Genomic DNA, 13,693 nt, shown 5'->3' on the forward strand with positions numbered 1-13,693 from the left:
CCGGGGAGGCTGCTGGGAGGACGAGGCAGCAGATAGCAGAGTCGAGTGGGAGGGGTGTGAATTCAAGGTGGGGGTGGGGAACGCTAAACCTCCCTATCATCAAGTTCCTGCTCTGACTGGCCGGCGGGTTGGCAGGGATGAAGTGGGGGGATGGATGGAGGAGGTGGAAGTGCGGAGTGGAGAGGTGTTTTCTATCCAAAAATGAAGGATGAAGATAAGGATGATTCTGACGCCGTGTGCAGTAGTGTTGGGTCTAGTTGGAGGCCTGATGTGCTCCTTGTTCTCCTGGACTAACACCAGGTGACACAAGCTGCAGGGAGGGCAGCAGTGCTGGTGCCTCGACCTCCAGGTGGAAGAAGAGCCTGTTTTGTGTATCTAAACCTTTGAGTCACAGTGATAGCTATTCTACTGTAACCATTATACATTTGTTGAGGGTTCATGTTGACCGGATCAAAGCATAAGAATCCTTTGGAGTTCTTGGTTGGATTTGACAGGATGTGTGGAGTTTGTGTGTGGTTCACCCAGTGAGGCAGGTTTCAAAGGTTTTGACTGCCAGGGAATGTGAAGGCTGCTGTGGTTCTGACCCTGGAGCCCAGATTAGAGAGAGGCTTTAGAACACCTACACTACAATATGTCGCCAGTGTATCTGTCTGCCGTGAGATATGAGTGTTCCAGGTTATTTTCGTTCCGCCGTCTTCTCTCTTTCTGCTCTCTCTCGCTCTCGGACTTTAATTTTCCCGCTCTCTCTCTCCCTCTCTTTTTCTTTTTGACAGCAATGAATTAGGAGCCTAACGAGCTGCATTAATGAGCCTGTTCAGGCCGGGAGGGGGGGAGGTGGGGGGGTGGGATGGGGTAGGGTAGGAGGGGTGCTGCAGATAGAAAGTCAGGTCTCCGCTGGGACAGATGTTCACAAGTAGTCCAGGTGAAAAGACATCCCTCCTCAGGCCTCAGCACATCCACAGATTCAGATTCAGTTTCTTTGCGATTTCAGCCCCTGCATAAAAGAAAATTGCAGAAATCACAAGAGTATATGTAGACATATTTATATCTTTATGAATGGTTCGCCCAACATGGATGGACATACAGTATAACAGCATAGAATAGATTGACGAGAGGGAATGACTGTGTTTCTGTGGGTGAATAGAATTAAGTCAATTTAAATCCAGGACCGACTGCACTGAGAGTGGATTACGTAACAGAAGTAGTGGAAATTATTTCCGCCCCCCTGTTGTTTGCTCTGGCTGTGATGTCGGCCGACCGTGCATCGCGAGGGCTTTACACCATAGGAACGGGAATCCAGGTTACCATGGCGACAGTCTTCCCTCTCCGCGGTCCCAGCGGCTGATGCTATATTGTAACCATGGCAGCGGATGGCCATGAACCAGGGACTGAGTGGGAAAGATGGTTGGCAGCCTCGCGCAGAGCTGTGGGAAGCCACTGTGAGAAGGAGGGGGGTGGAGGGGTGGGGGGAGGTGATGGAGTCGGAGAGATGAAAAGATGACCTTTGTCCCGCAGTTCACCTCGCTGTAACGTAAGCACTCCTCAGCGTGGCTTGTGACATCACAGCTTCAAATGTGTCCGAATGGCCAGTCCTCAGAGGACGAATCTAGATATTAGGGAGGTCAGATGGCTGAGCGGTGAGGGAGTCAGGCTAGTATTCAGAAGGTTGCCAGTTCGATTCACGGCCGTGCCAAATGACGTTGTGTCCTTGGGCAAGGCACATCACCCTACTTGCCTCGGGGGGAATGTCCCTGTACTTACTGTAAGTCGCTCTGGATAAGAGCGTCTGCTAAATGACTAAATGTAATGTAAATTTAGTTTAAGGATAATGATGTGCTTATGCCTTGATTCTATCCATAGTGGATTTTTGGTGGGAATGTTATGGACAGAATGGGCATGGGAAAGGAGAGACGCCATTGGCTGATGAGCAGAGCAGGATGAAGAACAAGGACCTGTGTATGGTTGTGTACATGTGCCGGTGCACACATTTACATTTAGTCATTTAAGTCGCTCTTATCCAGAGCGACTTACAGTGAATACAGGGACATTCCCCCGAGGCAAGTAGGGTGAAGTGCCTTGCCCAAGGACACAACGTCAGATGGCATGACCGGGAATCGAACTGGCAACCTTCGGATTACTGGCCCGATTCCCTCACCGCTCAGCCACCTGACTCCATGCGTGCGTGTGTGTCAGGGAGAGAAGGAGAGCTGTCCGCTGAGTCAAGGTCAGAAGGCTGATTTCATGGCTCTGCCGTGGTTTGTTGCCCTGTAAGCACTTTGGATGCACAGCGTTTTCCTCATGCTAATCAGGGAGGGAGAAACTAACGAGGGGAAATGGCTTCCAGAGCAGAGAGAGAGACATTGCAGAGAGACAGAAAGACAGAGAGAGAGACACTGCAGAGTCTCCTTGAAGGAAGAGACAGAGAGAGACACTGCAGAGTCTCCTTGAAGGAAGAGACAGAGAGAGACACTGCAGAGTCTCCTTGAAGGAAGAGACAGAGAGAGACACTGCACAGTCTCCTTGAAGGAAGAGACAGAGAGAGAGACACTGGAGAGAGACTCCTTGAAGGAAGAGACAGTGGTGCAAAGCCCTTCTCCAACAGCAGCCATATTCAAAGAAAAATGGATTGGTGTACATTTGAAAAGATAACCAGCCCAGGAGAAAGAGAGAGAGTGAGAGAGAGAGACAGACAGACACAGATAGAGAGAGAGAGAGAGAGACAGAGAGTGACTGTCTGAGCGGGAGAGGGTTTGTTCCATTTCTGGGCAACACCCGATTGGTCGACGACAAACACATGAGTGGTGTTTGGGTCTACATCTGGACAGACGTGCCAGACAGGAGACTGAAGCGTACAGTAACGCTCGAGACGCCACAGAGTCCTCCTGACTGGAGGCCGGGGTGTGTTCTATCTCCGAGGGAAGGCTTGGCTGTGTCCGATGGTGCGTGACACTAGGTGAGGGTCTGCCGTGCCTGCAGTGCTAAGGGGGCCCGTCCTATCCTGTCATTGACTTGTTGTCCTGTCAGCCTCTGTAACACCATGTTCCTAACTAATGAGATGCGGAGCGCTGAGGTGTCTACTCTTCTCACATTTCGCCGGCCGCGTGCGTGCGTGTTTGTGTCAAGCGCGTGCATCCGTGGGTGCGAGAGTGTGCGTGTTCAAGGGTGCGTTTGTTCGTGTAGGTGTGTGCGCGGCGCGCGCGTGTGTGCAGGTCGTCAGGGATGCGCCTCACGTCGGGCGGCTCTGTGGAACACTCGGTGAGAACTCCTCCGACGGTAGCTAACGATGACAGTGGCACAATGTCACCAAGGGCGACCGGGGTGTCTCTGCCCCTCTGCACCGTCCGACGCTCGCTTCCAGGACCCCTCTGTGTGTGTGTGTGTGTGTGTGTGCTGACACCACGTCCAGGAGGGCTGTCAGTGTGTCTGGGAGCTGGGGCTGGTGAGAGGAGCACATGGAGGCCGTGTGAACGTCCTGTGGTCTGGCTGTCTCCGCCTGGCTCGTCACGCCTCTCTAAACAGGAAGCTGGAAATAGCTTGACCGCTAAGGTCAAAGGTTGGACTCCCTGTGGTTAAAGGTGAGCTGAAGCACACCGCCCCGAGGTCATCGCAAAGACTGCGGCTCACGTTTTGTTGAGTTCCATTTTTATTTATATCGGGGAACCATGAAGACTGTGGCTCGAGATACCGCAAAGACCGCGGCGTGCGTTTAGAAGGGTTTTATTACTTTTAGTACTTGTATTATTGTTTTTATCGATTTTATGTAAAGCACCTTGAGCTGCAATTCTTGTATGACATGTGCTACATAAATAAAGTCTTATTATTCTTATCTTGACGTGATGTAAAGCGTGCGCCCAGTGAGGACGTCCTGCAGGGCGGGGCGGGTGTTCCAGGTGGCTCCACAGTCCGTCAGAGGAGAGAGGGAGGTGCAGAGTGTTGCTGGCTCTCGTGATGAGGGTGTGAGATGGTCGTGGCTGCCAGCTGGGACTCCGGGCCTGGCAGACAAGGAAGCTTCAGCCCTCCCCATCCTCAACATTCACACCCACATTATCTTCCTTCACAGCAGTTGCAGCAGTGGGACTGGAAATAATATTACATCTACCGGCCTTGAGGATTACGTGTGTGTTTGTGGGTGTGTGTGTGTGTGTGTGTGTGGGTGTGTGTGTGTGTGTGGGTGTGTAGGCCTGGCCCTAAATGTGATTGTGAGACTCCTTCCTTCCCTCACTTCTGCCTCTTCTGCTCTTGCAGGGAAATTCTCCTCCGGTGGTGGTGAACACTGACACACTGGATGGCTCTCCTTATGTAAGCACCAAACACTGTTGCTGTTTTACTTGTGTTCATTCCTGGACTAGTATCATTCCACACATAAAGACCTACATACAAACACTCACACAAAGACACACACACACACACTCACGTCAAGACACACACAGAGACATTTCCCACTTGCTGAGGACTGTTTTGACCACTGCATTGCCGTAGTCCCGTGTGCGCTCGCGGTGCTGGGCAGAGTGTGTGACAGTCTGCTCTGCTCTCAGGTAAATGGAACCGAAGGGGAGATCGAGTATGAGGAGATTACTCTGGAGAGGGTGAGTGCTCAAGCTTCAGCACATCACCAACATGTGACCACCAAAACATTTACTATAATATATATATGTGTGTTTGTGTGTGTGTGTGTGTGTGTGTGTGTGTGTGTGTGTGTGTGTGTGTGTGTGTGTGTGTGTGTGTGTGTAGGGAAACTCAGGCTTGGGCTTCAGCATAGCAGGGGGAACTGACAACCCCCATGTAGGAGACGACCCCAGTATCTTCATCACCAAGATCATCCCTGGGGGAGCTGCTGCACAGGACGGACGGCTAAGGTACACAAACACACACACACCTGTATTACATTTACATTTTGTCATTTAGCAGATGCTCTTATCCAGAGCGACTTACAGTAAGTACAGGGACATTTCCTGGCAAGTAAGGTGAAGTGCCTTGCCCAAGGACACAACGTCATTTGGCACGGCTAAATCAAACTGGCAACCTTCTGATTAATAGCTCGATTCCCTAACCGCTCAGCCATCTGACCCCATACATACCTATACACACACACACACCTATACACACACATACACCTATACACACACATACAAGCACACACACCTATACACACACACCTATACACACCCATACACTCGCAACATTACAAAACCATCATGTTGTCAGTCCCATTGCTGCTGCTCTGATAATTACACGTGTGTTCACAGGCCAGATCCTTTATGTACAGAGCCATGCATGCACACACATCTAAGCAGATCAACATCCCTGGGCTAGACTAGTGATGTCCTTGTGTGGGCCAGCTGGGGCTCAGGGAGGGAGGATCTGCTGCAGGGCTCTCTCCCTCTTTCTCTCCTTTTTTCTCTCCATCCCCCTCTCTCTCTCTCTCCTGTTCTCTATCCCTCCTGCACTATGTGTCCCTTTCTCATTTGCTGTATCCCTCTCTTCCTCCGTCCCATCTCCCACTCCCTCTCTCCATCCCTCCACGTCCTCCTCTCACTCCCTCGGCCAGACAGAGACATTTCACTGCCGAGCCTGAGGGTCACAAAGAGACAGAACCTCCGTCCCACACCCCCTCCTACCCTGTCTGGATGGCCCCACCCGCCCCTCCCCAGCCCCTCACCCTCTCACCTCCTCCCCAGCCCCTCACCCTCTCACCTCCTCCCCAGCCCCTCACCCTCTCACCTCCTCCCCAGCCCCTCACCCTCTCACCTCCTCCCCAGCCTCTCACCCTCTCACCTCCTCCCCAGCCACTCACCCTCTCGCCTCCTCACCAGCCCCTCACCCTCTCGCCTCCTCACCAGCCCCTCACCCTCTCGCCTCCTCACCAGCCACTCACCCTCTCGCCTCCTCACCAGCCCCTCACCCTCTCGCCTCCTCACCAGCCACTCACCCTCTCGCCTCCTCACCAGCCCCTCACCCTCTCGCCTCCTCACCAGCCCCTCACCCTCTCGCCTCCTCACCAGCCACTCACCCTCTCGCCTCCTCACCAGCCCCTCACCCTCTCACCTCCTCACCCTCTCACCTCCTCACCCTCTCACCAGCCCCTCACCAGCCCCTCAGCCCTTCACCAGCCCCTCGCCCTCCTCACCTCCTCACCCTCTCATCATGGACCTAGCCCAGATCTCCTCACACAATCGTACTCCTTCTCCTCCTCAAGGGTACCTCAATCGCACTTTCAACGTTTAACGGTTTGGATTGACTTTGATGGTGGCTTCCCTGCCTCCTGCAGCCTTGATGGCCCCACGGAGCCGCTCATCTAGCACTGTTAGCCGCAGCGCTGTAAAAAAGGAACAAATATGAAGTGGTGTCCCAGAATCAAGCGGAATGTCGTCTGACGAGCAGTGCTTTCATGAAGATGATTATGCAAGACAGGCCGTCACAATCTACTGTAGCCTTAAGAGCGTGTGTGAAGTAGTGGACAAGGTCCTGAAAATGTCACGGTGTGAATATGTATGAGAGCCGAAGGCTTTGAAATGAGGGACTCACATTCTTGCTCTTGAACATGCCTGTTTGCTGCAGATCTGCATACGGGGCGTAGGGGGGGGGGGGGGGGGGGGGGATTGATAGAACATGCGCAGTATCATGAGGCTGACTGTGACTGTCTCCTCTGCTCACCTCTCCTTAAGTCTCCTCTGCTCTCCTCCACTCTGCTCTCCTCCACTCTGCTCACCTCCACTCTGCTCTCCTCCACTCTCCTCCACTCTGCTCTCCTCCACTCTCCTCCACTCTGCTCTCCTCCACTCTGCTCACCTCCACTCTCCTCCACTCTGCTCTCCTCCACTCTGCTCACCTCCACTCTGCTCTCCTCCACTCTCCTCCACTCTGCTCTCCTCCACTCTGCTCTGGTCTCCTCTGCTCTCTTCTCCTCTTCTCTTCCTCCTCTCCTCTCCTCCCCCTGGTAACCTGACAGGCTGTCTAACCAGGCCTGCTATCGTGTCAGCAGACAGAGGGGGAGGGGGGGGGCAGAATGACTAGCCTTAGCGAGGCACACAGGGGCGTCTCAACACAATGAGAGAAAGAGGAGAGGAGGGGCTCACACTGTTTTAAAGCCTGTTATCTCAGATGTCACCACGAATAACAGATTCATCCCTCTCCCCTCCTCCTCCCTCTCTCTCTCTCTTTCTCCTATTATTCTTTCCTCCCTCAGTGTGAACGACAGCATCCTGTTTGTGAACGATGTTGACGTGCGCGAGGTGACACACAGCCTGGCCGTGGAGGCACTGAAGGAGGCGGGCGCCATTGTCCGCCTCTACGTCCTTCGGAGGAAACCTGCCGCCGAGAAAGTCACCGAGATCAAGCTCATCAAAGGGCCTAAAGGTGTGTGTGCGTGCGAGATAGTGTGTCAACGCACTCGCACGTTTGTTTGCGTGCACGAGCGCGCAAGTACGAGTGTGTCCTGTGCACACAGCTTAATGTCTGTCATTAGTTTGCTTCGGAAACATTTCCCCTCCTGCTCTCTTCATCTCTGCCCCCTCCTCCCCTCCCTGTCCATCAGGTTTAGGGTTCAGTATTGCTGGAGGGGTGGGGAACCAGCACATACCTGGAGACAACAGTATCTATGTCACCAAGATCATCGAGGGAGGGGCCGCTCACAAGGACTGCCGACTGCAGATCGGGGATAAGATACTGGCGGTCAGTCACACACACACACACACAAACTCACACATACACACTCACACATACACACTCACACACACACACTCACACACACTCACACATACACACTCACACATACACCAACACGCATTGGCAGACTGGCTGTCTGACACATAGAGTCGGCATGCCAACACATCTTGTCAACTTCAGCAGCTTAGGTGCATTAAGGACCAAGATAAATTACAGCTGTAATTTTCACAGCCAGAGATTACTTTCATTAATATGGTAATACAAGTGTGGGAAGGGAGAGATCTTCAGACTCAACCGTCAAACTGTGTGGGTCGTGTAGCATTACTGCCACCCTCTGGACAGACATGGAACTGCAGGTAACACAAAATGGTGCAGGTGTCTTTGCCAAATGGTGTCTGCTCCAGAGCGTCATGTCCAAGTCAGCCATGACACCACACTCCTGTTGCATAATACATCAAAACAATGTTCCTACAGAGATATATCTAGAATATTCTAGTGAGTGTGGATGATTGCGTAATGGCCGTCCACACAACAGAGTGTGTGTTGGTGAGGCTCACGGTGGCGTCTCTCTGTGCTCAGGTTAACAGCGTGTGCCTGGAGGACGTGATGCACGAGGACGCCGTGGGCGCCTTGAAGAACACGGCGGAGGTGGTCTACCTCAGGGTAGCCAAGCCCAACAACCTGTACCTGACCAACTCCTACAACCCTCCAGACCTCACCAGCAGTAAGACTCCCCTCTCCTGTGTGTGTGTGTGTGTGTGTATGGCCATGTGGCCTGTGTGCATTGTAGGTGTGTGTGTGTGTGTGTATTTGTTCTGTTTTGGGCTCTGTGTGCATGTGTGGAAGGTGATTCATCTGTGCACCTCATATCCCCCCAGCGTACTCCCCTCACATGGACACAGATCTCGGCCACCCCTACATGGGCTCGGATTACCCACAAGCCCTCACTCCCACCTCGCCAAGCCGTTTCTCTCCCGTCCTGCACGGCATGATGGGAGATGAAGACCTTCCTAGGTGAGCAAAGCTAGCTGGGAGGTTTTCAAACGAACGTGGAGACTTGCAATCGTTTCCCCCCCCCCAAGATCCGACTCCAAGCTCACGCACTCTTTGTTCTCCCTCTCTCCCTCCTCGCCCCGACATTTCCCACTTCCTTTCATCCGCTCGTCCGCCCTCATCCCTCCATTCCCCCCACACCTCCCTCCTCCCCCTCCCCGTCAGGGATCCTAGGAGAGTGCTCATCCATCGGGGCTCCACAGGGCTGGGCTTCAACATCGTGGGAGGAGAGGACGGAGAGGGCATCTTCATCTCCTTCATTCTGGCCGGGGGGCCCGCGGACCTCAGCGGAGAGCTGCGCAAGGGCGACCAGATCCTCAGTGTATGAACACACACACATACACACACGCTCGCATACAATCCCAGGCATACGTATACATGTGTACACACACACATGCAGTCATGTCTGGGTCAGGGGCTCATGGTCGTGTGTGTGTGTGTGTCAGGTGAACGGCGTGGACCTGCGTATCGCCACACACGAGCAGGCTGCAGCCGCCCTGAAGAACGCAGGGCAGACTGTCACCATCATCGCTCAGTACAGACCTGAGGGTAAGTAACCCAACACACACACAGGGTGCACTTAATGCTACAGATGTAACAGGAGGGTGTGGGTTCTCATGTGTGTGTGTGCGTGTGTGTGCGTGTGCATGTGTGTGTGTGTGTGTGCAGAGTACAGCCGTTTCGAGGCGAAGATCCACGACCTGCGGGAGCAGCTGATGAACAGCAGCATGGGCTCTGGGACCACCACCCTGAGGTCCAACCCCAAGAGGGGCTTCTACATCCGGTACTGAGGCTCCACCCCCGCACCTCCACAGCACCACCTCCCGGAGGCCGGCCACGCTAACCCCGTGTGTGTGTGTGCTTCCGTGTTCACGTGTGTGTGTGTCCGTCCTTGTGTGTGTGTGTGTTTCAGGGCGCTGTTCGACTACGACAAGACGGCCGACTGTGGCTTCCTGAGCCAGGCGGTGGGCTTCAGGTTCGGGGACGTGCTGCACGTGCTGGACTGCGGGGACGAGGAGTGGTGGCAGGCCCGGAGGGTCAGTCCCCAGAACGAGGTGGAGGAGGTCGGCTTCATCCCCAGCAAACGCAGGTCAGACACCTCTCCTTGGTGTGGGGGGGGGAGGGGGGGGGGGGGCTGTGTGTATGTGGGGTGGTTTGTGTGTGTCTAGAGGTTGTGTGTTTCCATTGGTTGATCCTGTTTGTTTTTCTCACCTCGTCCCGAAGTGTGGGCTCTACCAGGTGCGCTGTCGCCACGGCAACGTTTACGCTTTCAGGCTTTCACTCCTTCTCTTCTTTTCTTTTCCCTCTTCTCCTTCTCTCTGCCGTTTACTGCTTCCGTTCATTCCTGCCCCCCCCCCCCCCCCCTCAGGGTAGAAAGGAAAGAGTGGTCTCGCATGAACACCAAAGAGAGGGTAAGGACCTGTTCTCTGAATGTTCTCTGAATGTTCTCTGAGTGTTCTCTGAGTGACTCTGTTCTGCTGCCTCCCCTGGTGTTTAACTGCGTGTTTCTCTGTGTTGCAGGACCACAGTCGGGACAGCCTGGGCTCTCAAGGTGAGTGAGGACGGGGAGAGGAGGGGGGAACGCTAAGCTGTGTGACGGCCCTCCCAAACCCATCAGGGTGGTGGTCCCACCCACAGGGGGGGACTCAGAAGGAGAGGCAGTTCGCCTGTTGCAGAGAGCAGATGCCACATCGCCGTCAGTCTTCCGAGGGAGAGGAAACGCTTCTGCTACGATGTCCCGTCTGTCCGTCTGTCTGTCCGTCTGTCTGTCCCCTGCACGGTGGTGACCAGCGTGTGCCTGAGCAGCTTGCTGACTGGTGTGTGTTTGTTCTGTTTTCAGGGAGAGATGACTCGGCACACAGCTATGAAACAGTCACACAAGTGGAAGGTGAGAACACGCAACCTCATATTTGGATGTGATTCCCTCCTGTGATATTAATAGTCACTGGTATTAACATCTCTATCTCTTCTCTCTCTCTCTCTCTCTCTCTCTCGATCTCTCTCTCTTTCTCCCTCTCTCCCTCTCTCTTTCCCTCTCTCTATCTCTCTCTCTCGATCTCTCTCTCTTTCTCCCTCTCTCCCTCTCTCTCTCTATCTCTCTCTCTGTGTCTGTAGTCCACTATGCGAGACCCATCATAATACTGGGGCCCATAAAGGACAGGGTGAATGACGACCTGCTGTCTGAGTTCCCTGATAAGTTTGGATCTTGTGTGCCACGTGAGTAGCCAATCATCAGGCTAAGATCCCATGCACTTTTCACTCGCTCTGATTGGCTGACAGCCCGACCGACTCGTCTGATTGGTCCGCAGACACCACGCGGCCCAAGCGGGAGTATGAGGTGGATGGGCGGGACTATCACTTTGTGTCGTCGCGGGAACAGATGGAGAAGGACATCCAGAGCCATCGGTTCATCGAGGCGGGCCAGTACAACAGCCACCTCTACGGAACCAGCGTCCAGAGCGTCCGCGAGGTCGCTGAACAGGTATGCCGGGAGGACCTCCAACTCTACATTCTACAGTCTGTTGACAGTAATAATGCCTCAGTTACATAGAATAAATACAACGCTCCCTCTGAATCAAAGCTCCCCTCTCTCTCTCTCTCTCTCCCTCTCTCTCTCCCCCTCTCTCCCTCTCTATCTCTCTCCCTCTCTCTCTGTGTGTGTGAGTAGCAGGGGAAACACTGTATCCTGGACGTGTCGGCTAATGCCGTACGCAGACTACAAGCTGCTCAGCTCCACCCCATCGCCATCTTCGTGCGGCCCAAGTCCCTGGAGAACGTCCTGTAAGTAAACGCAACCAGCGCCCAGCATTCAGACTGAAGCTGTCAAAGCTCCCTTACTGACGGGCTGGGTGGTGTTGTTGTTGTTGTAGAGAGATCAACACTCGACTGACGGAGGAGCAGGCCAGGAAGGGCATGGACCGAGCTCTCAAACTAGAGCAGGACTTCATCGAGTGCTTCTCAGGTTAGTCCCACAGCTGTGGAGGTCATGGAACAGTTAACATTACACACAATTCATCGTTTGCATATGACCTCACTGTAATTCTCTCTCTCTCTTTTTCTCTCTGCTCTGTTTCTCTCCCTCAGCTGTGGTGGAAGGGGACAGCTTTGAAGAGGTTTACCATAAAGTGAAGACCGTGATTGAGGAGCAATCGGGGCCTTATATCTGGATTCCCACCAGGGAGAGGCTGTGAGGCAGCCCCCCTTTCCCACCCCGAACCCCTGCCAACACCATCCTCTACCCCTACCCCTGCCAATCCACCACTCCACCCCTGTCCCCACCCCCTCCATCCCCACCCCCTCCCCATCCCTGCCCCCGCCCCCCCCATTCCCCTGCCCCTCCTCCCCAGCCCCCTCAGACTGTCTGCCTGCCTGCCCTCCAGTCCGGCCAGCACTGTCTTCATGAGATGGACAGATAGACCCCAGAGAGACACTGAGAGACAGACACGCATACACACACAAAGACACCGACAAGAAACACACAGAGGGTCGGAATGGGAGTTACAGAAACAAGGTGACACGACACGATGAAGACACACATAGAAGTACTGTAAGTAAGGAGACTGAGAGACCAGAGGTTTCATCAGTATTGCTGTTAAATGAGGCTGTGCTACTAGCGAAGGAGTAGTGAGTGTGAGCGGGGGGAGGGAGGGTTGACCCAGGGTAACCAGGGTAACAGATCCGCCATCTCAACTTCTCTCCGGGTCACGGGCTGCCTTTAAACACACACACACACACCAGGAGGTGGCAGCAGAGACCAGACCTCTCATCCCTCCTTTTTATATCTGCTCGTCTTCTCTCCTCCCCCTGCCAACGCTCCCTCTGTTCAGGACAGGAACAGAGGGAGAGAGGGAGAGAGGGAGACCTTGGAGGGATGTCCACATTCTGCTCAATCCCCCCCGCCCCCTTCCCCGTCTTTAGGAGTGTCTTTTCCAGCAAGCAGCCTGTCCACTGCTGAACTACGACCACCGTCCAAATGACCAAGACTGGCATTAACTCCACCCCCTCCTCCACCCCCCTCCTTCCCCCGACCACCCAACTCCCATGACAAGTATTGCAAGGATTTTTTCTTTTCTTTTTTAATGCAGCTCCGTTGAGAGAAAAAAAAATGATTTAAAACTCAAAAGTGCTGAATTTTGTGCATGCGTCCTTCAGAGACAACAAAGATGGGAGCTATGAACAAACGCTGAGAGGATGACGGGAAGAGACGCGGAGCGGAGGCGCGGGGGGGAACACCTCCGACCCGGGCGCTCCTTTCTGGGGTTTCCCAACTCCGTGTTGACGCCGGGAGAATTTTTCTAAGCATGTAACTGGAGGGAGAAGAGCGATGTGGACCGAGAGAGAGAGAGAGAGGGGGGGGGGTGCCAGTCCCGTGTGCGTAGACCAGAAAGGGCCTTTCATACAGTGTAACCTCTGGGGCCTCTCTGGGGTGCTTACTCCCACGTCTCCATCTGGCCCCTCCGGTTGTTCGGACCCGTTTGTAACTTGACAGAATGTTCTCGTCAGGCACAGCAGCACCGCTCTTAGCATTAATCGCTTTCGTGTAAGAGCACCGTGGCCAATTCTCGTGTCACTCTTTCAAAAAGACGTTTCGGCAGCCCACACACACCTACTGTATTCTCACTGGCCACAGTAACAGCAGGTGGTGTGTGTGTGCGTGGGCGGGTGTGTGTGTGTGTGTGCGTGGGCGGGTGTGTGTGTGTGTGCGTGGGCGGGTGTGTGGGCGGGTGTGTGGACTGTCTGAGGAATCGGTCTCCCTTCTCCTCTCTCTCCTTTCCCCTCTTCCTCTGCTTCTTTCTCTCTCTCTCTCTCTCTCTCTCTCTCTCTCGTGTCCTCACAAATTATGGCTACTTATATATAACACATTAAACAAACAAATGGCCTATATGAATATATATTTTTAATGACAATTTCTAACAAGAGTTAGAGCCTGTAAACTGTACCATCTCTAAACAATACTCCATTGATTCCTTTGGTT

General features: G+C 53.7%; 1 protein-coding gene across 2 annotated transcripts in view; it reads left to right on the forward strand.

The window, feature by feature from the left end:
* LOC136962753 (disks large homolog 4) overlaps nt 1-11,982 on the forward strand; it is a 28,763-nt gene extending 16,781 nt beyond the window's left edge. The window contains exons 4-22 of one of the 2 annotated variants that reach the window (XM_067256617.1): nt 4,246-4,299; nt 4,536-4,586; nt 4,732-4,856; nt 7,187-7,356; nt 7,535-7,671; nt 8,245-8,389; nt 8,544-8,679; nt 8,884-9,040; nt 9,165-9,267; nt 9,388-9,502; nt 9,632-9,808; nt 10,088-10,130; nt 10,240-10,270; nt 10,559-10,606; nt 10,834-10,935; nt 11,028-11,200; nt 11,387-11,499; nt 11,589-11,680; nt 11,803-11,982. In XM_067256617.1, the coding sequence (XP_067112718.1) occupies nt 4,246-4,299; nt 4,536-4,586; nt 4,732-4,856; nt 7,187-7,356; nt 7,535-7,671; nt 8,245-8,389; nt 8,544-8,679; nt 8,884-9,040; nt 9,165-9,267; nt 9,388-9,502; nt 9,632-9,808; nt 10,088-10,130; nt 10,240-10,270; nt 10,559-10,606; nt 10,834-10,935; nt 11,028-11,200; nt 11,387-11,499; nt 11,589-11,680; nt 11,803-11,909 (2,079 nt within the window). In that variant the 3' untranslated portion in view covers nt 11,910-11,982. Of the gene's footprint in view, nt 1-4,245; nt 4,300-4,535; nt 4,587-4,731; nt 4,857-7,186; nt 7,357-7,534; nt 7,672-8,244; nt 8,390-8,543; nt 8,680-8,883; nt 9,041-9,164; nt 9,268-9,387; nt 9,503-9,631; nt 9,809-10,087; nt 10,131-10,239; nt 10,271-10,556; nt 10,607-10,833; nt 10,936-11,027; nt 11,201-11,386; nt 11,500-11,588; nt 11,681-11,802 lie in introns of both variants that reach the window. The other variant, XM_067256618.1, reaches the window with a different exon arrangement.
* The last annotated feature ends 1,711 nt before the right edge of the window (nt 11,983-13,693 follow it).

The sequence above is a fragment of the Osmerus mordax genome, chromosome 19 (assembly GCF_038355195.1).
Source record: "Osmerus mordax isolate fOsmMor3 chromosome 19, fOsmMor3.pri, whole genome shotgun sequence".
NCBI classification, from domain to species: domain Eukaryota; kingdom Metazoa; phylum Chordata; class Actinopteri; order Osmeriformes; family Osmeridae; genus Osmerus; species Osmerus mordax.